The sequence below is a fragment of the Lagopus muta genome, chromosome 8, assembly GCF_023343835.1.
Source record: "Lagopus muta isolate bLagMut1 chromosome 8, bLagMut1 primary, whole genome shotgun sequence".
NCBI lineage: Eukaryota > Metazoa > Chordata > Aves > Galliformes > Phasianidae > Lagopus > Lagopus muta.
In genome coordinates, this window is record NC_064440.1 from 14885244 (window position 1) to 14909324 (window position 24081).

A 24081-nucleotide genomic window follows, 5' to 3' on the forward strand; every position below is an offset into this window, starting at 1 on the left:
GGCCCGCCCCAGCCCATCTGCGCAGGATCCCCTTCCCCACCCCTTCCTCCCAGAGAACCGGATGCAGAAGTTCAGTACAAAACGTCTCCAGGCTTTACTGAATATAGATAATTAAAAAAAAAAAAAAAAAATTAAAAAAAAAGGGAAAAAAAAAGTCACAATTACCCAAGTACAAAACAATGCTACAAAATTTACTGCGTGACCCATGAGATGATCAGAATGCCCGAGTGTCTCCCACCAACCCACTCTGGGCACTGCACACAGGGCTCCCAGCCCCACACCAGGCTGAAGAGGATCGGCTTTGGTCCAAAGCCCAAGCAGAGCTGCTGGCAGGGAAATGGAGGAGATCAGAAGGACAAACACAAACCCCTGTGCTCCCTAAAAAGAGCAGCCTGGAGAGGGGGAAGCCAAAGAGGAGCCAAGAGGGGCCCTGTGCAGCCCACATGTGCTCACTGTATGGGCACCCCCCAGCAGTGGTGCCACTGGGATACGTCTCTCACAGGTCCCTGCTGTCACCTCTACTTCAGGCTCAGTGCCAGCCCATGGTGCAGCCTCACCAGCCAGACCTGGTGTGAGCATCCTTACTGCTGTCGTGACCTGCACGTGCACAGAGAGTGCAGGGGAGGCACGAATTGGAGGTGCTGCGAGCACAGAGTGTGGGGAGGAACGCGGGGATACAACAGGAGACAGGGAGGGGAGGTGCGGGCTCAGAGTGGGAATCGGGAGGGGTGTATAAAAATGCCAGGGTGCACGCTGCTGAGTTTATAAAAATGTACAAAAATAAGATATTCCTTTTTTTAAAAAAAAAAATTAAGAACAGTGAAGGAAGGTTCCCCAAGCCCCTGTCCCCATCGCTGCCCACCGGGATGGAGACACCCTGGACAGCCCCACCGGGCAGATACATGTCGTCGTCTCATGCCGTGTCACACCACTGTCCCGCACCGTCCGTCCTCGTCACTCACAGCCCTGTGGGAACAAGATGCAGATCAGCGGCCATCCTGGGGTGCCCCACCACCCTGCCCCACCCACCAGAACTTGGTTCCCCAGGCTCACCTGTGCTGCGCTCGCAGCCACCACCCTTCTCGTGTGCCAGGTTGAGGCGGTTCTGCTCGGCAGCCATGCCATTGCCCTCAGGGCTACTGCTGCGTGAGGGGCTGGGAGCCCGGGGGGGCGGCTGCAGGTGGAAGGCCATCTCCAGGTGCTCCTGGGCCAAGCGCAGGTGCTCACGCAGCCGTTCCAGCTCGTGCTCGCGGGGAGCGCCAGCCAGGGCGAAGCGCTCGGCGGCCGAGTTGGCCAGGTTCTCCCGGTAGTCCAGCTTGCCATCAGGCAGAGGGGCTTTCAGCGGCTCCTTCTTCAGGGAGTGGTAGGTGGGCGGTGCACTGGGGGGCTTCTTGGCATAGTGCAGTGCAGGGCTGCTGGAGGGTGGGCTGTTGGGCTGACTCAGCGCATCGCGAATGCGCCCCACACCCAGGTGCAAGAGCTCGCAGACGTTGAGGAAGAGGCAGAGCCCGCTGACAGCATACATGATGAGCAGGAAGATGGTCTTCTCGGTAGGGCGTGAGACGAAGCAGTCGACCATGTGCGGGCAGGGGCTGTGGCTGCACACGTAGGAGGGGCTGACCTTAAAGCGGAACAGCAGGTACTGCCCGAAAAGGAAGGCCGACTCCAGCAGCATGCGGCACAGCAGCTGTAGCACATAGGCACGCATCAGCCCGTCCTGCTTGATGCGGCGCCGGCCATCGTGCTTCTCGCCACCCTCGGTGCCCTTCTCCTTCTCCACCTCAATCTCCTCGAAGATCATGGGATCCTCTTCATTATCATCCTCCGCCTCCTCGTAGTCCCGCCCGGCTCCACGCCGCACCACTGGCATGCGGCCACGCTGAGTTGCCGGCACCCGGCGCCGTGAGGACTCAGGCATGCGGGCAATACGGTGCATGGCAAATCCCAGGTAGAGCACCGAGGGGGTGGCCACCATGATGATGTGGAAGATCCAGAAGCGGACATGGGAGAGTGGGGCGAAGGCGTTGTAGCAGACGTTCTCGCAGCCTGGCTGCTGCGTGTTGCAGACGAACTTGCTCTGCTCATCGTAGTAGATGGACTCACCTCCCACAGCCGTCAGCACAATCCTGAAGATGATGAGGACGCTGAGCCAGATCTTGCCCACAAAGGTCGAGTGGTTGTTGATCTCCTCCAGGAGCCGTGTCAGGAAGCTCCAGCTCATCCTGGCCAGGCAGTCGGCTCAGCTCTGTGGGAAGGCAGGCGATGAGCCACGGGGCGAGCAGCAGTGCATCTCACCCGGCCCCCCAAAGGCAGCAGAAGCCCCCACGCAGTGCCTCCATCCCATCCCTTACCCACCGGTGACTCCCAGGCTCTGTATAGCATAAAGATGAGGGCACTAGCAGCCCTCAGCACCTCCTCCCCTACTGCCACCAGCCAGGATGCGGGGAGTAGGGGAAAAGCCGGGACACTCACCCGTCCCGGACAGGATGTATCTGGGGGAAGAGTCACCACGGCAAGGGTAAACACAGGAGCAGGGCAGTGCCGGCTCCGGCGGGCGAGGGGACAGCCCGGTGGAGCCAGGCACTCGTCTGCCACCTGGTCCCAGGGCCACGCCGCACCCCGTGGCTCGGGCACGGCGAGGGACGTGGAGCACGAGGGACCAGGGTGACGGCAAGGGGCAGCACGAGGCAGGCGGGGAATTGCACAAAGTTACAGCTGACGCCAGATGTCGGGGAGGAAATTGCGGGGAAAGCACAGCAGCTTCTGGCCAGATCCGCGGGGAGACGGCGCATGGGGCCGACGCGAGGGCGGCAGGTGGCGGCTTCGGAGGCCGCCCCGAGAGATCTCTCCTGCCGCTATTGTTCTGCTCCGAGCCTCGCACCAGCGATGGGCGCGCGCCGGCACCGGGACTCCGCCAGCCCCGAGCAACGGGCGCCCGAACCCGCTCCTCGGCCAACCCGCTCCTCGGCCAACCCGCTCCCCCGGCCGAGCACCCTGCGGGGTGCCGCTGCCACCTGCTCCGCCGCCGGGCCCCGCCGCAGGGACGACGCTTTGTGTCAGCAGCGGCTCCTCGCTCGGCGGCGCAGCGCCCCGAGGCCGGGGGCGGGCCGGGATACCCAGGCTGCCCGGGGAGGGACGCGGGGCACGCAGGTGACCCAGGCTCCCGCTCGGGGCAGGTGGCCGAGCCGCCACGCGCCGAGCGGCACCGCGCGCCCCAGCCTGACCCAACCGCGCCCCGAGCCCTCCCCGCCCCCAACCCCAACCCCAGGGCCCCGCACCCCACCGCACCCGGCGGCTCTCAGCCCCAGCGCTCCCCCCGCCCCACTCACCCCACGCCGGGACGAGCGGCTCCCGCCGGCGGCGCGGCGGACAAAGCGGCGGGGCGTTACGCCGCCGCCTCCCGCCGAACAAAGGGGCCCGGGGCCGCCCCGCCCCGCGCCGCCCGCCGGTACGCACCTACGGGCCCGCTGCGAGCCGCGCCGCTTCCCGCCGAGTTCACGTTGCTCTCGCCCGCCCCCGGTGACTCACCGAGCGGGGCCTCTCTGCTCGGTGCGAGCAACGGCCGGCGTGGCGGGCGGGGCGCGGTGCCGCCGGGTTGGGGAAGCGGGCGCGGTGTCCGTGCGCTCCGGCCCCGCCGGCGTGGCTGTGGCTTTGGGGCGCCGAGCCGGCCGCTGGCTTTCCGCGCTGTTAAAATTGGCTCCGGAGGACTGGCCGGTCAGGGGATCCCCGGGGACTGAGGGTCCGTCCTCCCTGGGGATCCCCGTAGCAGCCCGGGCAGAGCACCGCGTTCTCCCGCCCCCGGCTCTGACGGGAGAGCCGCCTTGTGCAACCCTGGGAAGCTGCTGCTGCTTAAGGACCAGCCGAGGGGAAGCGGGAGTGCCGTCACCACCGCAGGACCGGGAGCAGGCCACGGGACAACGCCTGGCACTGGAACAGGCACACAACACGCAGTTGGGGGAGACAGAAGAAAGGGGGAACGGGGTGAGAGTGTGGATAAGCAGAGCTGCCAGGCCACGGGGAAGCCCACCTTCTGCCCCCAGCAGGCCTCAGGGCATCCAGTGGCGGTGGTGGGCTCCTTCCTGACCTGGTAGGCTCTGGTGGGACAACCGCTGCTCCCAGGGCAGCCACCGAGCTGTTTGCTCAGCTGGGAGACGAGCCTGATTGCCTAGCCTGGGCACAGCCTGAGCCATCGCCTCACCTGGCTCAGAGCTGTGCCACGTGTAGCCTGTTCCCACTCTTCCCCTACTAATCAGTGCTTCTGGCACTGGGACAGGGAGCAGACGGCTCCATTAGGGACTGTTTGTCCTGATACAGGACAGCTCCACGGCCACTTTAATGACCTGATAACAGCCAGAGGCGTGCTCCAGCAGAGGACTGCAAAGGGCAGCAAGTGGTTGCTGCAGGAAAGTTCTGCTGGAGGTAAACATCCACTAGAAATAGGGCTCTCCCAGTTAAGAGAGCTGACAACCAGCCCCTAGGCTCTGTCTTCTCACAGCCCAGGTGCTGGAAAGGAGAAACAGAGGAAAGTGGTGAAAGAGCCACTGATGACTGAGGTGTGCTTCTGCACACACTGCGTTGGCACAATGAGACCAGTTACCCCATCACTAGTTCCAGCTCCACAGGAACGTTCAAGGTCAGAGAGCAACTACAGAGGGAGTGGGGGTATGCCCTGGTTGTTATCAGATTAAGGGAAAACAAAGCGAGTGCTTGATGAAGAGGCAGCAGAGGGGTTACAGCAGTACCTGTGAGCTTTCTTTGGCAGTAGCCAGGGAGTGGGTGAAAAGCAATGTGCTGGTGCTGAGCCAAGGAGATGGACCTGCAGAGAGAAAGGGCTAGGAGCAGGAGCAAGTAAGTAAAATAGCCTGAGAACAGGCATGGGCAGGCGAACAGCTGAAACCTTTAGTTCTGGCAATCCAGACTTTGTCAGGTACCTCACCACATACCCAGGTGCAGCAGAGCAGGGGTGCAGCTTGATTAGGGTGGAAAACACCAGCTGGGATGGAGCTGTGTCAAGGGATTGGTGTGTACAGAGGAGACTAAGACTGGTCTGGTAACTCCAGTTTTGACTCTTGTACTTTATGTAAAACACAGTTATGGAAGGGGAAGATAATACTTAGCACAGGCACCTTAAATGGCAAGACGAAGACAGAAAAACCTTACTGGTCGTTACTTGGTGCTGCTCTCTGAGACTCCTTCCCCCAGACAAAGTGCTGTGTGCTGGCAGTGCTTCCACTGAGCTCATTGCCATTCGCAGTCTGAGATCACTGCAAAGGAACGGAGAGCAGCAGCCATATGCCCATTTAGGAAGAGGGGACAAAGTGGAATGCATTGTGACATCTGCCTCAAGACACTATAGATCTTGTCAATCCAGTCTATAGAAGGCTAGATAAAAATATTGGCCACTGTGGGCCTTCAGCAACTGAAACTGCTACTCAAAGTGACAAGAGAAAGTCTAAAAATAAACATTCCAAGAAAGCACCCAGCGGCGTGCTGTGGGGTGGCCTTTACACTACTACGAAGTTGAACTTCCTACTCTCCTAAGGCTCTGAGGATGGTATAGCTAGGTTGGTTGTGGCCTTGTTCCCTTGCCAGCCCCAGAACTGGCTCCTGGAAACTGATGAAGCTAGTATGCAAGACCTTACTAAGGACATCATAGCAATGCAAGAGGATGAGGCAAGGAAACTGGCAATTCAATAAATATAACCTTTTTATTGCAATAGAAAATAGTAAAACTCATGTTAAAATAGATTCTTGCTTTTGGACCGCTCAGAAAAGCCTAAGCTTCACTTTTACCTGCCAGTGTCCATGAGGGTCCTGACCTCCTAAGCAATGAGCAACACACTTCTGTGGTCAGAGCCTCCCAGCTCCCTTCCCTCCCCAGTGACAGTGAAGGACTACAGCAGCAGACTGAGCCATGGCCTGCCAGGCAGGCAGGTAAGGGCTCTCTGTGGGGTTAGTAGTACAACATATGCCTTATCCCTTTGTGCAGTCAGGCTCCTGTTTGAAGTAGGAGCTTTTGGGAAGCTGTGGATAAAAGAAGAGGGAGAAAGAAAAAGAATCATCAGCAGACACTGGCAGCTATTCTGAGACAGCTAGGAAGGCAGCAAATACATCTGCTAGGAAAACCACAGCATCCAACTGCCTCTGGCCTGCTGATTTGCCTGAGTCACACCACAGCCCGTTGAACACTCTCTGGTTCAGCTTCTCTCTTCAATAATACTTCGTATTATCCTGAAGGAGACTAGCAAATACCACCAAGTTAAAACTCTGTAGCTTACACAGTATCACAAGGGACATCTCCAACCACCTCCTTTCGCGGTCAGCCCAGTGCAGGTGAGTGACTGTGCAAAGTCTAGACCACTGTGTGCTCCCCTCCTCCTCACCAGAAAGGGTCAGGGGCAAGACTAGAGTAGAAAGCCATGGAACAGCAAGATCAGATGGGAGGGGACATATCTGTGCACTGCTACCAGCACAGCAGCACTCGTGACTCCAGGTCTTTCCTGCCTACAGCTGGCAAGCTCACTCCAGTCCCTCGTACACAGCTCTCCGTAGCTCAATAGAGAACATCTCTTCCCAGGGCCTGCGGATCCACTCCACCAGCTCTACCAGGAGCTCAGGGCACTCTGTGCGGATGTGCCAAGCGCTCTCCACCTTCAGCACCTGTAAGGGAGGAAAGAGAGAGAGGTGGGTGAGCAGGGCCCCACCTCAAAGGCGCTTATCAGCCCTGAGCTGCTACTCTGCAGCACAGCTGCCAGCTCCTCCCAGTTTCTAAGTGATATCCTTCTCCTGCTCTGCTACCAGCCATGAAAGTGTCCCTGCACGACTTTTGTATAGCAGCATATTGCTGCACCCCCTCTGCTCTGTGGTGCAGAGCCCTGGGTTAGGATGGGAGATGACAAAAACGCTCTTGGCAGGAACAGGATTTGAGCACAATCCAGCCCCTAGCATCTTGTGTGCCCCATGACCTTCCCTTGGTTACCTCATCATAAAGCATCAGCTTGATGTCACAAGGACAGAGGCGATAGGTTATGACATTGCTAATACTGCTGATTGGCTGCTTCTCCTTCAACTGGATGTTGCTCCTAGAAGGCATTTCTGCCTCATGATCTGCATCCAAGGGGGGTTGCACCTGCCACTGGTGATTTTCTTCCAGCAGAAACAGCATGCTTCGTGTGCTCAGCAGGGTCACAGGGGAAGCAGATGCCCCTAAAAGGATATGAGGGAATGAGAGGCTTTGCTGAGAGCCTGAGTCACCGCAGAACCAGCTTTGCTTTCCACTCTTTCCCTAGGGAAATCCTTTCCAGCAACAGTAACTGGGTGAACAGCAGTATCCAGCTTCCAGACTAAAGAAGGGTATATAAATATACCTGGGCTCAACCAAGCTCATTGTTAGAGCACATACACAAAAGACTGCCACCCAGCTAGCCTTGTCCAGCCAATATCCTCATGTGAGGCAGGAAAAGGAACTTCAGTACTTTGACCTCTTCAATAACCTGCTATTCCTTATTTAAAAGTCAGCAGCTCTAGCTAAAAGGCCACCTTTTTTGGACTCAATTTGCCTGCCAGTAGATCTGATGGGTGGAACACGGCGTAAATAAAATTAAATACCAAGATGGGACATGTCATAAATATAGCAGAAAGCAGGACAGTTTTGGAGGGAGTATATGTATCACACATTTGCTTCTAGTGGATGCAAATGAAAATCACTAGAATTTGGGAGTAAGTCAGATGCACAGAACTGTCCGAGGTAACAGGGAATCACAAACTGCTATGGCAACATGTTGCTTTTCTTGTCACATTTCACTCTTGGGAATTAGTAGGAATATCAGAGATGGGATGTTCAATTAGTCCTGTCTACTTGGCACAAGGCCTCAGCTTGAACTGTCTCCAGTTTGGAGCACTGTACTCTAAAAAAGGAAAAAAAAACCTGCTGAGTAACAAAAGCATAGTTTTAAATTCTTCTTCCCACAGGCTATTTATTCAGCTTAGATAGAGACTAAGAAGCATACTTTCCACTGACTCCTTCTAATTCTCTTATACCTTCCTGGTGGCCAACGGCAAAAGAGGCTGCAAGAGCAGTGACAAAAACAGGGTCCCAAGATAAAAGGACACTGGAATTGTTCAAGGAATACTCAAATGCCAAGTATAGCTCATGTGGACATCAGCAAGATCTGGCATAGAACTGTTGGACTCCAGCAGGCTCCTCTTATTCTGTTGTGAAAGAGATTAGACATCTGCTTTTTCCTCACAAATTGAAGAGCCTTTCAAGCTCCTGACACCTTACCAGCTGTGTGTGACCCCTGAGCTCATGGCAGTAATACAACCCTTGGATCACCACCAGCTTCTAAGAAGCCATTCTAAGTTTTCACCAAATCTGGTGCGCAGGACAAAATGCTCCCTAGAGTCTGGACTTTGAGTAGAAAAGGGCTAGGAGATTCAGTGGATGTATAGGAAGAAGCATACTACTGTCCTATATCTCAGCACCAAAAGGCTTTCAGCCATGCCCCTGCCACATCTTGCTGGTGAAGCCACGGCTCAGCTGCATTTCCACATGCTGAAAACCAAAAAGACAAGCACCTAAGAAGAAAACACGAGGCGTGGTAGATCTAGCCACTGAGATTTTCTGTACCTTGAATCAGGTAGGCCAGCAGGTAGAAGAAACAAGTGCCACCTGCAGCTGCAGAATCTGTGTTCCTGGAGTCCAGCAGAGGCCTGGAGGAGATACAACGGTAGAACTTCTCAAAGAGGCACTGCCTTGCTCAGCAACTCCAGTGAAACCCCTTTGCCTGCTCACCCCTGTGCAGCAGAGACCTGAGCCAGTTGCCATAAGCCTATTACACATATCTGGCAGCCACTCCTGCTGTGCCCCTGCTGCCCTGCTTTGAGCTTCCCAGGCACTGCTGGACAAGCAGATGTCCTTTTCTACCCAAACCCCCAGTCTCTCAGAGACTGCTCTTACCACAGCCAATGTTGAGAATTCATTTCCACAGTAGGGATTTCCTTCACCTTACTCCTTTTCTTTGCAGGCAGCTCTTGCATAAGATCTAGAAATAGGTAGAAGGTAGACATCTTTCACTGCAAGCCCAGGGGCAGTATGTAACAGCTCAGGAGAGTTCTCCAGTCCATAGAGAGACACTGGAATTCATGATACCAGTGGGGTTCTCCCCCAGACTTTTTTCTGAGCTACCAAGATGTGAATTTCCAACATACATCCAACTTCAGATCTCCTTATAGCTCTCCTGGAGAAAATCCTCTCCCACCCCCCTGCTACAAATCCACTCTTACATGTCAGGGTCTGCAGGAACTGGTCACAGCAACTTTGGCTCCGGATCAGCAGATTGTAGGAGGCTTTTGGGTTCTCAAACTCCATTCGCAAGCTCTGGTGGCAAAGTCCCACTTCCAGATGGGAAATATCAGACAGGTAGTGAGAGTCATCTTTCTTCAGCCAGTCTGCAGGTTGTCCCCTAATCACAGAGCACAGCCCTCAGCAGCAGCAGGGTGCCCCCACCTCCTTTCCCACAACAGATTGCAGCACGGGGCTTTACCAGAAGAGCCTCTGCATGTCACCACACCTCTCAGGTAAGGCTGGCAGAGGAGGCACTACCCAGCACTCACAGCTTTGCTGCAAGGTCTCACTCGCCACCGTTCTCCTCACCTGATAACCCCCGTAACTTCCAGCACATAGATCCTGAGGTTAGAGGCAACCAGAATTGAGAGGAACTCTCCTTGTCGACCAAACTTCACGATGGTCACCTAAAGCAAAGACAGGACAAGTGATAGTACTTGCCTGCCTCCTGCCAGTCCACCCATGGAAAGAGCTGACCCAGACATGCTTCAGATTCCTTTGCACCCATCAGTCTCCAAACCACCTGTGAGCAGAACTTGCAGCACACCTAGCATAGCCTAGCAGCAGGGCTGCCCAGAGGCTGTAGCAGAGAAGCTACCAGAGCTCACCTTGAGGAAGCACTGGAACTCTTCATCATTCTCCTCAAAAACCTCCATATCCAGGTACAGCTTCAGGCGATGATCCACAGAACGGAAGTCCCTTGTGTTCAGCATGCTGTTTGCAGCTGAGGAGAGCAAAGGGTGAGATCAAAACTCTTCCCACTGACCAGAAGCTGAAAAGCATGCAGACCTGGCACTAGCAGAGCAGCATTCTCCTCTCAAGATATTCCCTTAGGTATCTCTTCTCTAAACAAGGTCAGAGCTAAGGCTTTCCGGACTGTGGCCTGGAACATCAAATATGAGAGGATTCCATCACTCTGACGGTCACCCCTTCAGATGTTCTTTGGCCTAGTTCATCTTCAACGTACACTCAATTGTTTAATCAGAGGGGAACACTGCTTTGCTGACAGATTTGGCAGGAGAGCAATTCCACAGCTTGCCCACAAAGCCAAGAAGACATTTCTCATTTCAGATGGTCAGCTTCTTTAATTCTGACTCAGACTACAGTAAGGCTGAAAGGGACTGCAGAAGACATGAATAAAATTTTTTGCTCAAAAACCTTACTTGTGTCTGCCATGCAATTGTATGACCAAGTTATACATACAAGTAGCTGTGATACTGTCCAAGAGAACAAACATCCCACTAGGGCCTGTTCTCCACCAGAAATACTACACTAATCAACTTTTCGAAGTATACGTTTTCATGGCCTCAGTTTTGAATTAGAATCTTGTGATTTGACCTACGAGACTGCTTTACCTCTCATGCTTATTTTGAGTGCACAAGACTGAACATAGTGGTCCTAAAGACTAGTTCTGTACCGAGTCCTCTTCTGAAGCAAAGCAGACTTGAAAGGTCAGTAAAGATCTCTAGATGGAGAAGCTGATGGGTTTCTAGGTCTTGACTAGAGCGCACTTTCAGTAGAGTTAATTGGTGTACTGGACCAGTTGACTGTCCACAGGTCCTCTCCAACTTCAGTCATTCTGTAAGCTACATATTGATGCCCAAGCAGAATCAGTCTGTCACAACAGAAATCCAAGGTCTTTCAAATAAAGCACATGTGGACATCCCAGTAGCTGCTGCTCTGTATGATATCCCTCACACAGTCTCCTTTTTTTTCTTTTCTTTTTTTTTTTTTGGACAGGCTTTGTCATCTGAGCTCACCAAAACCACTGAGGAAAACACAAGTGGCTGTAAAAGCTCTAAACAGAGCCTGCTGTAAACACACTAGCCTTACCCTATGCTTGGGCCAGAAACTAGAAGCAGAGGAATTTTGTGTGTATACTTCTCCAAAAACAACATTCCAGCTGGCAGCTCACTAGTGCTAAAAGAACCCTTGGTATTGGTAACTGAGCTCCCAGAAAAAGATCCCATTACTCAAAGTCTGAGCAATATCAGGGACCAATTAGGTGCTGACTCAGTTTTCCCTTCCTTCAGGCATGAGGACTGAACAGAGAGGGATGTGAAACACTCTGCCCACAAGAACCAGTCACTGAAGCTTGTGGTTGATAATCTCTTTCCACATTAAACTGGAAGCAGCACAGCCTGCAAGCACTAGAAACAGTTCACAACACCCCTACACCCTCTGCAGCTCTGACATACTCACAGGAACGGAGGTTCCATGTTTCCTCTGAGTCAAAGTTCATAGAGAGTTGTGAAGAAGTGGGTCCACGAGAAGCACTGTAACGGTAACTCCCCATCAAGCTGCCCGCATTGATGTCTGTGTGGCTGAGGGACAAGCACTGGCTCTTCATGCCCAGCTCCTTCTTCCCATAGCCTCCATCTGTACTGCAGGGGCTGGAATGGACAGTGCTCTCATGCTCGCCACTCAGCTCTGGGGTCCTGGTGCTGTTACTGGTATCCATCTCTGAGCTGTCCTCCCCGATGTAGAACTTCCCACTCTCCCTGGCCAGAGCAGGCACTTCCTCCAGGCCCTCCTGCTGGCTGCCTCCCTCCAGGACAGAGTCTGACAGGTCCTCACTTGTGCCATCATGGCTGGGTGGCACAGGCGTGCTGGAGCTTACTTCTGAAGGCAGGATTACCACATGGTCACTGGAACAACTGGGACAGGCTATGGGTTCACCAGCTGCTGAAGCATCTATGGAAGATTTCAGTAGGGAGATTTCAGTAGGGATAAAGAAAAAAAAAAAAAAAAAAAAGGAACAGCTCTGCTACAACAAGGTTTCACTTTTTTCCCCTCCCCCTGCAAACCTCAAACCATCCCTTTCAAAGCAGATGATAGATAAACTCCGACTTCAGCAGTTTGTTGAGCAGTTCCGTTCTGAATCAGATCCTACACAATTCCCCACTGCAAATCAACGAGAAATTCCGGATGATTGCCAACTGCCACCTGAAATAGCCATGCTCAGAACCAGGGTGACCAGTGTACCCTGTAGCTGCAACTGAAACCATATCAGGATTTTGGCTGATTTTGCCTTTCCTCCACTTAACATCGACAAGTGCTTACAGTGCCTTTGAAGCCCAAGCTTACCATCAGTCAATCCAACTTTCCTTAGTCACCTCCTTATCTTCAGCCAGCCAACCTACAAGCCTGCTGTGTCCATTCTCCAGCTGTCATCCCTTCTGACCTTACTTCCTGATGCTAACCTCCACCCACACCACACCCCCAGCTATATCCTGGAATTCCTTATGGGGGAAAGACTAGCCTAGGGTGAAGAGGAAAGCTTCCTGGGTTGGAAGAAAGCACTGCAGCCATGACGGCACTTCTGCCTCCAGTGTAGAGTTCTCTGATCCCAGGATACTTCCTCATACCAGCAGCATCTTCTGAGCTAAGGCTAGACACAACTCTGACATTTCAAGTACAAACTGAGCTTTGAAAACTCAGCAATTAGAAGACGCTTACTCAGCACTAGTAATGCCTCAGCTAAAATACCACATTTAGCTTCAGACACCCAGAGAAAAATGTGGACAAGTCAAGAAGAGCACAGAGGAGATCAGCAAGAATAACTGGATTGTACAAGATATGACTGACAAGTAAATTATCTAGGGATTTGAGCTTATTTAGTCTAGTGGACAGAGAACAGGACTAGCTCTCTAGCTGGGTAACAGCTCTCCAGCACAAAGAAAGAAATAAATCACTCTCCATAGAGGAAGCAAGAGTGGGCTTAAGATCACAGCCTGGAAGACTTAGGTTAGGGTTGTAGTTGTTTTTCTGATTTTCAACAGCCAAAGCTTTATCAAAAATACTGAAGCAGACTCCCTGAAAGCCTCTGTTATCAAAGGCCTTTTAGAACAGCCAAGGCATCACCCCCTCCTACACATTCTATGCTTTGCACCATGGCTGCCATTTTGATAGTCTGCCTATGTACTAGAAAGCATCCTTTTTATTTTTTTCCCTGGAGATTACATCCTACCTTGATTTAAGGCAACTAGTGTCTCCAAATTTTTGGTGTTTCCAGTCTCTGCAGGATAAGGACTTTGCTGCCCGGAAGCCAGGGACTGCAAAAACTCATGTTTGCATTTCAGACACTGGAGCCTCAGGGATTCCTTCTCCTGGTCCTGATTTCGCCGATTCTCTTCCACAGCTGGGGACAACACTTCAAGCACGCACTACAAGTAGCAGCAAAGGGAAAGAAAGTGTTAGCAGGCAGCTATAATTGTCCTAATAAAAGCAGGCCTCATCTCACATCACTTCAGAGTGCAAGGGGAGCAGGACCACATCCCAGCTACATAAGGCACAACAGCCAATCTGTGTAAGCTTTGCTAAGGGCATGGAGCTCCACTGCTGAATACCAAGAGAGCCTGTTTGCATGTCTTTGCCTCATATCTACATATTTACAGGCTCCTCTTGGAGCTCTATTCTTAAAGGTCCTACCTATTTGTGTCTTCTCTGTGGCAGCTTGCATAACTGTACTTAAACAACAGTGCTTGGAGAAAAATACTTGGATTTGAGTTCAGGGTCACTACAGCTATGGTATAGACCAGAGCTGCTGTAACACTGATACTCTCACCATACAGAGAGCTGAGCACAGGCAGCACCCAGAAAACACAATGCTGCATGTTCACGACAAGTAGGGATCAATAACGTGACTACTAGAAACCAGCACACCAATGTGAAAAAACTACAAGACTTTTTCCTTGAGAACACATTTATGCTCCGGAAGCTCTGCTGTTCATGGCCATGCTTAAAGGGCCCTCCACAGGTCATCTATGCAACAGCATCAATCCTGAGCTTACAAATGAGACACTGTCTACCTGGATAGTCACAGGCCTGCAGATGTGTGCGTGCTCAGAGAACACAGGCTCTGATCTTGCAGAATCCAGCATCTTCCAGAAAAACTGCCCCCTTCCCCATTCTTCCCCCCAACTTCCCCCACCTGCAGACACTGCTCCGGACAGTCATCCAGCACCACGTATTTGCGCTTCTGCCGGTCCTTGCGAATGTAGGTAAAGTGCAGTGTAAGGACAGGGAAAACTCGCTCCAGATCCTGCAGAAGACAGAAAACCCAAATTCCAAGAAAATGACACAGCATCCAGCATTCAGACTACATTTGTTTGTAACAAATGTCACAAACAATGCCATACACGGACTTGATTCTCCCAGAAAGATCCTGATAGCATGTGGGAGCTGGACCAAGTCCAGTTTCCGAATAGAGCTGGTGCTGGCTTCTGCTGCTTTATCGCAGGTACTCAAGCAATTTCAGTGCTGTTAGATACATAAGCATAGAGTAGAAGAGACTCTGAGTCAGGCTTTGCAGGCATTAGGAAAACACCTGTAGGGCGCTCTGACAGAAGTCAAAATCCTGACCCATACAGAATGCTGACCCATACAGGGAGTAAGATGCCAAAGGCTCAGACAGAGGAAAAGCTCACCATCCTCTTCCAGGTCATCTCAGAGGTCTCTATTTTCTGCAGGCATTTCAGCTCCAGCTTGTGGAGGACTCTGGCAGCTTTCAGTTCCACCTCAATCACATGCCTAGCTGTGACCCGCAGGAAGATCCAGTCTGACTCTGGGTCCCCTTCACCTTCTATTTGGCTCACGAGCACTGGCTGGCAAAGGTCCACTGCCAAATAAGACAACAGCACAAGTCAGTGCACATAGCAGGCCTTTAGGCCTGATTGTCCAAAGTCCCTAGAAGTCCTACAATGCTGAGTAGTATGATGAAGGTTTACAAATATCACATTTGATCCAACTATTCTACCATCATCCAAGCCCTCATACACAGCAGTGAAAAAAACACATTTACCTTCTGGCTTCTCATCGTCTTCCTCTCCCAGCATTAGCTCATCTGCCTCCTCTTCTCTCTGTTCTCCTCCCAGAGGCTCACCTGGCTGTACTTCAGGTTCCTCTTCCCCAGCATTGTGGAAAACAGGAGAGGATTCTTGTGGAGATACTTGAGGTTTTACTTGTTTTGGGTCAGAGCTCTCACTCTCACTCTGCAAATCCAATGCTGCAGGCCTGGCTGTGATCTCATCAGCAGAACGGCTACGGCAGATGACAGGTATTTGGTCATGCTCCTCCAGTCTCTTGTACTGCAGCCAGTCTACACCAAAGCGATTTCTGAAGCTGTCCATGCGCTCCATCTCCTTCTGATGCTGTAGAACCAGACCTGTAGAGAGAAAATTTGGGAAGTATAACAGTAGTCACCATGCCAAAACACTCATTTGACTGCAGGCAGCTCAGCTGCTGTATTAGTAAGGAAGAACAAGCCTTACCAGCAGAGAAAGGTAAAGCTTGGGACTCATGTTCTGTGTCACTGGGCTCTGAAATGCTTGCTCTGCGCACTTTGACTTTTCCCTGGAACAAACAGGATAAGAATGGTTGGGAGGCACCAGAACAGTGTCTGATCACAGGCTCTGCCAAGCCAAAAGGCTCACTGCTGTTACAGCACAGTAACAGCATACTGTGAAGCATTTGTTACAGTACATCAAGATTGAATTTAAGACAAGTCCCTTCCTAATGTAGAGCAATGCAGAGGCCCAGTCGCACTCAGCCGGTACAAGACCACATCCCATAGCATTAGGCTTTCATGGAGCAACAGCCCCCTCACCCAACACACCAGCTACATAGTTAAGAAGCTGTCTCTGTTCCAGACCTTGCCTTTCTTTCGAGGAAGCCTGACAGCCACATTCTCAGCTGGGGACTGGCTGTCACTGAAGTCTGCAGCACAGGAACTGTCCAACGCATTGCGGTCCAACATGGTCTTCTCTGAGGTAGAAGTGTGGATGGACTGTGACACACTTGGCACTAATTTTGGAAGGTGCTGCACGCAGAAGAAGAGAAAGCTATCTGCTGAGTGTGAAGGGGAGGACAAGGGAACCAGGCCACAACTTAAGTTAGCAACTTCCCTGCCCCTCAGCCTGGATCTCTACCATCTCAGTAGAAACAGTGGCAACAGCTCCTGCTCGACTGGCTGGATTGTTTATCAATTTAACTCAACCTCTGTGTCTCTTAAACACAGCAGATGAGATGCAGGGAAACATTTGTTTTGCTGAAATGTAATTCAAGTGTCAAGTGCCAGACAGTGCCTGAAAGGGAAACAGGCAAGGCTCCAAGGTCTGCAAGGGCACAGAATAAGCTATGCTGGCCAGTCCCAACAATTACTTAAAATCATCATGGACTGAGCCAAAATGAACATGCTTAAAACAATCAAGACAATTAACACAAATTTTACAGGATGCATGAGAATGCAAAAGTCTGTCATACTTCCCATTCCCAAAGCCAGCAAGATTAGTTTACGGCAATTGTTCTTACCATTAGGTCCGAGGAAGAGAGTGGCTCTCCATCCAAGAGGAACTGTAATTAGAGACCCATGTGCAGTCAGGTTCCACTTGGCTGGTATATACTCAGGACAACATTTACTGACTCCTATTTCCCTTCAGGCCATCCAGAGTTGGGATCCTTGGCACAACACTGCAAAGACTACCAGAAACAGCCCCGTTCCTGCCTATCCATTATGCCTTCAGTTGCAGCTACTTGACTCAACAGTATGTATGGCTAGAAGGGACCTGACCCTCCCCTGATGCAGCTCCATGCTGTTCCTTTGGGTTCTGTTGCTGCCATAAGAGAGCAGTCTCATTTTCTCTGGGCTGAACAGACCAAGTGACCTCAACCACTCCTCATACATCTTCCCCCCCCTAGGTCCTTCACCACCCTCCTCTGAATGCTGATAGTTTTATGTCTTACATTGTGGTGCTCAAACCTATTGAGGTGAGGCCGCACCAGCACAGGGCAGAGCTGAACAACCCCTTCCCTTAATTGGCTGGCAGTGCTTCAGATTAAGGATTAGAGTAAGAAAACTGCCCTTACGGACAGGAACATGGGTACAGAGGCAGCACACGAGTTTTCTGATGTGGCAGCAGGGAGCATGGCCGTGTGAAGCAGGATCCTGCCAGGAGTGGCAGCACACTGAGTCCTTAGCCTCAGTTTCTACTTTCTGCAGTAGTAGCCAAGAGCCTAGTGCACATCCAGCACGATAGATTTCAGTTTACGCTGTTACTGGAAAATGTATTAGACTGATGCAAATGCACTGCAGTATTTTCACTGAGGTAGAAACTGACATTTAATGCCTGTTTATACAACTGAGTTTCACATGAACAAGTTGCATTTGGGAGATTCTTGGTTAGGGCACTGTTTTTTTGTTGTTCTAGAAGCCATTGAGCATCATCAGTGCTTGCTGTTACTCACTAGTTTGAGAAGAGGGCTCAAACAAATGACTGGACTTTTGGAAGACAGCAGATAAAAGAATTCCGGAATTTATAGTGTGATATTATATAGAGTGATATCATAGGATACACTGGGTTGAAAGAGACCTTAAAGATCATCCAATTCTAACTTCTCTGCCTTGGGCAGAGCTGCCTCTCACCAGCTCAGGCTGCCTAGGGCTCCATCCAACCTGGCCTTGAGCACCTCCAGAGATGGGGCATCCATAGCTTCCTTATGCAGCCTGTTCAGCGCCTTACTATCCTCCGAGTAACATCTAACCTAAGTTTCCCCTCCTTTAGTTTAAAACCATTTATTCTTGTCCTATCACTATTGAGTCTGTGTAAAAAATGTCTACATCTTTTTTTTGCCTGCTGCAGGGAGCCTGCTTTGCAGGGAGGTGGACTTAGTGACCTCTAGAGGTCCCTTCCAGCCCCTACAATTCTGCGATTCTGTGGTTTTTTTTTTAAGCTCCCTTCAATTCGTGATATGGTACAACAGAACACAGGGAAGTTACAGATGAGGAGATTCCTTTAAGCACACTCAACTTGTCTCAAAACTGAAGAGGCAGAAGGGGAAGAAGTGTTAAGATTTGAGGTCTTACAAACCTGAGATCAGCCAGCAAACTTCATGAAAAATTAAAGATAAGTTACTCTGCCTGAACCTCCCCACCCCAGAAGTGCTGGATTCAATTTTCAGGTTTACAAGATTTCTTCTCATTTGCCCCTGAGCACCAGAATACCCAAGATACCTTCAGCACTGGGGCAGGAGGCACACAGCAATACTCACATTGGAGAAGGCTGCCCTGGGAGATACATGTACCAGGGTTGCAGATCGGTGGTTTTGATGGAACCATAATGGGTTTCCCTCTAGATGCAGCTAGGAGAAGGAATTAGAGAAAAAGTTACTAGAAACAACATTCTATGCCTCAATTTAATCTACCTAGAGACTCCAAGATTTCTTTCTGCCTCAAGAAGCATCTTTGTAGAGGAATAGGGATCAATTCAGGACACATCTAAGCTTTTACAATGCTTCCTGAAAGCTGTTCAAAAAATAGAAAATTAAGTTTCAGTATTTCCTATTGAGCTCCTTAATCATCAGGGGCCTCTTCCATACTGACTCTGAGAAATGCTGAGAGAAGTCCTTTGTAGGCAAATTTTCCTACACAGATGCTATAGTGTGTGCAGTTATCTACCTTCAGACTTCATCAAACACTACAAATCTGCAAAAGCACTATAAGAGAACTCCTACTGAACTTGATGGCATTAAAAATGGAAAGAGAGAAAAAAGAAATGTGGATGAATATACAGGAAAAGGCTAGCTTGAACAGGGTCACAGAAAACAAACACAGTTGTCTCTCTAAGGCTCCCTCATCAGCTTCCCTCATTAAAATCAAATGCTCAGGAGTTGAATTTACTTTCCTCAACTTCCTTTTTAACCTTGCACCCTCTTGACCACTACATCCTCAATCTACCAACCCACCAGGCTTCACACTTACTTTTTTTAAATAGTGTAGAGTGGACAGTGGTGCCAACTGGGCATGTTGCAGCAGCAGGTTATAGGCTACATCCAGGTGCTGAAGATTCACCAGCTGTTCAACCCCTACAACAAAGCGAGGAGCCATCGGCATACTAGAACATACAACTTTAAAAGCTTTTCCCTGCCCCCTTCCCCAAAATTGAACACATGCAATAATAGCTGTGCCCAAGATTTGAAATTCTGTTCCTCCTTGAGAAAAAGAGAAAATCTCAGACCCAAACAATCCTCTCAGCTGCAGGCTCACCATTAATGCTGTCAAGTTCATTGTTGCGCAAGATCAGAGTCACCAGCTTGGATCGGCTGAAGATGCCAAAGTTTGGCACTTTGGACAGGAAGTTATAAGCCAGGTTGAGGTACTCAAGTTCTGAAAGGGTCTATTAAGAGAGAAAAGCAGCACTGACATCTTAGCTCAAAGTCCAGTCCTGAATGCAAGACAGGGTGCTAGTCTCTGTCACTCTCTCCTTCCCACCAAAACCACTCAAAAAGCGAGTTTCTCAAACTACAGCAAGACTTCAGAGTTCATATTCGGAGTAGTTTGTCTAGGGGTGCTGAGCACAATCTAACTGGTTTACAAAACTTGCTAGGAGGATTTTTCCTCTTGTTCACCAACTTCAGTGGAGCACAGGAAGGAGATCTGGACGTCCTGCCCCAGCCAAAGGGCTGAACTTGCTACCAAAAGAAGCCCCTTCCCACCTTTGGAAAGGTAAATGACATACTGTGAGCCTTACAAACTCAATGAAAAGAGGTTTCACAGTTTCTATGAAAAGCAGCACACCCAGCTCAGCAGAGCCTGGATTCCAATGCCTACTTCCAGGGACACAAATGCTGTTGTGACAAACTTCCATCCTTCTAAAGTAACTGACAGAAGATTTTGTATGGCAAAAAAGAAATGCTTCTGGCTGCCTGGACAAACCAAACAGCAAATCTCAATAGCCCCACGCCTCACCACACAGATAACAGCAAAGCTTCAGCCACACTGACTTGTGGCCAAGTGATAAACGTGGCAACGCATACAGCAAAGGCTTCTATCAGAGCACATGAGGAACGCTGCCAGCTCTGCCTCAGCGGCCCTCAGCAAGGGCTGTACATACAGGGGAACAGTTTAAAGGCTGCAAGCACTTGCCTCTACATCACATGCCTGTTGGACCATGTCTCCACCTCCTGTCTTACACCTCACTTAGTAATCAGCAGTGTCCTCTTTGAACAAGAGAACTCTGCTGCTCAGCCCAAGATACTCACCGTTAAATAGTGCTCACAATCTTGGACCTTGTTGTGACTCAAATCCAAGACTCTAAGTGCATTCAGTAATTGCTGAAGGATGAAAAGATACTAGATCAGATCTTATAAATGTCTCCAGTGCAGCATGAGAAGGCTGTCCTGCTGGGAGAGGCCAGCAAAATTAACACCACTCACTCCCTCCCACCCAGAGAAAGCAACAGCAATGAGTAGTCAATTTCTGGCCACGATCACCTGCACACTTACAGTCACGCATGCAGGAAAGATGCCCAACTCACCAGTGAGTCATCCAAGGCAGTGATGGAGTTATAGCTGAAGTTGACCATCTGCAACTCCAACCAGGGGAGAGCACAGCTCAGATCTCCACCACATGCTGAAATGATTTCCTAGGAGGAAGAGAGGAGCCATTCCTTGGTTAGCACTAGCTGTTACCGTAACAGCAGATGAACATACAAGAACAGCAAGTCTAGAACAAGGGTGACAAATTGTGCCTTACAGATTGTGCCTGCCCAGAATGGATTAGTGACTTATAAGTCATTGCCAAGTATTTGGTGGTAATTGCATAGTTAGATATTCAGAAAGAAGGGGAGATGCCTTTGCTTTTTACACACAGGGAGCAATAGTTAACCTGTTACAATTCAGAGACTCTGAAAACTTAACCACAGACTCATCCTAACAAAAACACTTTTTCAAACCTCCATCAAGGACGGACCCAGCAATAAGACACACATGCTCTGGTTGAACAACTCATGCTCTGACAGGCAAAAGAGTCCCTCAAAGTGCTCTCTGCCAACAACCACTGCTCCCCAGCAGGCAGCTGCTTCCAAGCCACGCAGAACCTTACAGCCCCACTGTTAATATGACCCACACTACTCAGTTCTCCATGGTTGGAGCTTGCCTTCATGTCTCAGAAATCTGCAGCACAAGAGTGCAGATAAAGGCACAGCACTTCCTTCTGACAATCAGCTCTAACTTAAGATTGCTGAGGTACAACCAAATAATCCCTGACCAGCTACAGAACTTTGAATGGAGAATAGGGCAGAGACAGACTTAGCCAGTACAAATATTGGCTGGAACCAAAATTCTCAAGCAACTATAAAGGAGACTGCAGAGCACAGACGTAATCAACCAAGGAACCATCATTATTTGTGAGGTAAGACACCAGAATGGGTAAGGGAGAAAAAGCTGTATATGAGATGGATTGATATGGATTGATAAGATTACCCCCACATTTCCCTATTTGATCTCCTGCGTAGCTCCCCGTGAGCTGCACAGAGACACTCACCTCCAGTGTACTGATACATTTGGAGCAGGTTAAAGATTCCAGCTGAGAATAGAGAAATCGCAGACCCCGGAGGCAATGTGGAGGGACAGATCTCAACTGCAGCAGTGATGAGAAAGTAAGGACAACATACATCAAAATATTACAGTGCAAGAGCAGCTGCTTTTCCAGGCCTATCTGCACAAGGAGTCTCCCATTTTCCTGCTGGAGCCTCCCTTCCCAGTACTCTAATTCTCTAACCATTGTTCACACCCAGGCTGCACCCTAAGCAAGCGTTGCAGTTCAGATGTAGCCCTGTAGGCAGGCCACAAAAGCCAACCCAGTTTTTAGGAGTAGAGGCATTCTCCAACCACAAAACTGAGTAAAGAGCAGCCACACCGCAGAACTGAAAGCCAGTTCTGCCTCCTGTACTTACTTCCAAATGCCGGAGGGACTTGAAAGGGAATATCTTCACAGTAGATTGTAAAGCACAGTTTGGAACATGAATGAGCTAGAAAAAAATCAGGAAAGAAGCCTCACATAAACCTCAGTTTATTAAGTAATACTCGTGAAGCAATACTATTGATGAATACCATGAATGGGCATCTTCTCCAGCTCAGATGTTAAATAACATGCTCTGTTATTTAGCATTATTTAATGCCCTTCGTGGTGGTATCTACACTATCTCATGGTTCCACAGCTCAATAAAGACCCAACAGAAATGTGGGCAGCACAAGGCTGCCTGACCATATAGCTTTGTTTCTCCCTTGCTCACATGGCTTCACCTCTTTCAGAGGTGCAGGAAGGTCTGACAGATAGGATCCTCATCAAACAGCATTAACTGAACAAAAAAAAAATCTAGCTGCTGGAGCTATGGTTATCAATCAGCTGAGTGGAACTAGAGCACTGGTGGGAGGTATGCACCTACATTTCACAAGACCAGGCCAATTAAGGCAAATCACAAGCAGGTATGTGGAAAATAATGTTCTTCAAAACATTGTTAACATCAGTTTGAGGTGACTACAAACATCTCCTTTGCATTCTGTAGTGCAGCCATAGGCTCTTTTGTGACAAGACAGTTAAGACCATGCTCATATACCACAAAGGAGCTTATTAAACTCAGCTCCTTTCCTTTTCTTTCAGTGGACAGCACAATCTTTCAGATAAAGGAAGCAATGAGGCAGTTAATGCTCCCACTGCAGACACCAGGGTACAAATGGAGCGACCATCTCTGCCAGCTACATGCACGCAGAAGTGACTCATCAGGTGCAGAAGAACAGACTCTCAGGGCCTCCTCAGCACTACGGCTTTCACAGCTACAGCCACGGCAGCAATGAATCACCACCCGCTTCTGCCAGCACTCATGCAGCATGCTCAGCAGGATCGTTTGCAGGGGACGCTCATTCTGGGAAGCAACCACAGTCAATTTCAACAAAGTTCACGTCAGATACCATCTCTGTTTTGTGTCCAGAGAACTTAACCATATCCTTCTCTGTCTTTCCACAGACTTAGGAATCTGAACGAGCTGTGAGCAGTGCTACAGTGTGCAGCTTGCCCTCTGACCGGGCCTGTTATTTGGTTAATACAAGTACTGACCACAACACCCTCCTGACTGAGCGTCCTTCCCTTCCTCGCCATGTTGGCGGAGCTGTATTTCTGCACGGGCTCTGGGTCCCCACTCTGATCTCCAGCTCAGCACTGTCGCTGTAGAACTCCCAGCAATCTTCAAACCGTTGTCTCCCATCTCCCTCACAGGGAAACACACAGACCCACAGGCTCAGCCACAGCACCTCTTAGCGCAGCCGTGGAACCTAGGAGCAGCCTATACATGCAATCCCCTTCTCCTTCCGAACCCATTTCACCCCTACTGCTGCTCCCAGCCCGGGCAGGACGGACCTTGAGAGAGTGCGTTTTCTGCAGCACGTCGAAAAGGAACTGCGCCTGGAGGATGGCGGCGGTCTCGGCCGGGTGGGAGGGCAGCGCCACGAAGCCGCGGTGCTGGTTGCGGGAGCCCAAGTGCTGCTCGAAGACCCGCGTCAGGTGCTGCAGCGTGGGGGTGAGCAGCGTCAGCGTGCTGGAGCCGTCCAGGACCAGGTCTCCTACGGGGAACGGAGAGCAGGGCGGGCCCGTGAGCGCCGTCGCCGGCCGGGCCTCCCCACTCTCCGAGCGGCCGCCGCTCACCTGTGTCCTGCAGCAGCCGCGCCAGGCCGCTCACCAATGGCTCCGCCGCCGCCGCCGCCATCCGCGCAGGGGAGGCCAACGCGGGAGGCCGAGCGGAGGGGAGCGCAACCCTGCCCGGCTCGCCTCGCCCCGCGCTCGCCGTCGCTCCACGGCCCGGCGCACTTCCGCGTTACCACAGAGACGCGCCGCGCCACCGCGGCTAGAGCGCCGCCGCTTACATCCGGTTGCCATGGAGCCCGCCCCAGCGTCCCCCTCCCGC

At 50.9% G+C, this 24081-nt stretch overlaps 2 protein-coding genes across 7 annotated transcripts; both read right to left on the minus strand.

Moving 5' to 3' along the window:
• Positions 1-78: 78 nt before the first annotated feature.
• On the minus strand, positions 79-4950 carry LOC125697043 (gap junction gamma-1 protein-like). Of its 6 annotated transcripts, none has more exons than XM_048953612.1 (3): positions 4743-4950; positions 1054-2245; positions 79-966 (listed from the first exon to the last, which is right to left on the minus strand). In XM_048953612.1, exons 2-3 carry the CDS (start codon positions 2219-2221, stop codon positions 959-961), a joined length of 1176 nt encoding a protein of 391 aa, XP_048809569.1. In that variant the 5' UTR covers positions 2222-2245; positions 4743-4950; the 3' UTR covers positions 79-958. The 6 variants fall into 6 exon arrangements, with proteins under 6 accessions (XP_048809569.1, XP_048809570.1, XP_048809567.1 ...); XM_048953613.1 differs by lacking the exon at positions 4743-4950 and adding an exon at positions 4028-4732; XM_048953610.1 differs by lacking the exon at positions 4743-4950 and adding an exon at positions 3529-4021.
• Positions 4951-5689: 739 nt separating this feature from the next.
• On the minus strand, positions 5690-23985 carry LOC125696944 (serine/threonine kinase 11 interacting protein). Its single transcript, XM_048953332.1, has 24 exons — positions 23823-23985; positions 23538-23740; positions 22078-22152; positions 21666-21761; positions 20659-20766; positions 20384-20455; positions 19389-19518; positions 19104-19207; positions 18395-18484; positions 16658-16699; positions 15999-16166; positions 15619-15700; positions 15150-15512; positions 14776-14966; positions 14280-14390; positions 13317-13512; positions 11549-12040; positions 9955-10070; positions 9656-9753; positions 9286-9464; positions 8960-9044; positions 8630-8712; positions 6980-7206; positions 5690-6660 (listed from the first exon to the last, which is right to left on the minus strand). The coding sequence occupies exons 1-24, from the start codon at positions 23881-23883 to the stop codon at positions 6520-6522; spliced, it is 3513 nt and encodes a 1170-aa protein (XP_048809289.1). The 5' UTR covers positions 23884-23985; the 3' UTR covers positions 5690-6519.
• Positions 23986-24081: the final 96 nt, after the last annotated feature.

Bases quoted from the DNA above. Each gene is read 5' to 3' on its own strand.
- LOC125697043 (XM_048953612.1), bottom strand. From the start codon at position 2,221: ATGAGCTGGAGCTTCCTGACACGGCTCCTGGAGGAGATCAACAACCAC.
- LOC125696944 (XM_048953332.1), bottom strand. From the start codon at position 23,883: ATGGCGGCGGCGGCGGCGGAGCCATTGGTGAGCGGCCTGGCGCGGCTG. The intron at 23,741-23,822 runs GTGAGCGGCGGC...CGTTCCCCGTAG, and splicing joins GCGGCTGCTGCAGGACACAG to GAGACCTGGTCCTGGACGGC. The intron at 20,456-20,658 runs GTGAGTTGGGCA...TTCATCCTTCAG, and splicing joins CTGCCTTGGATGACTCACTG to CAATTACTGAATGCACTTAG.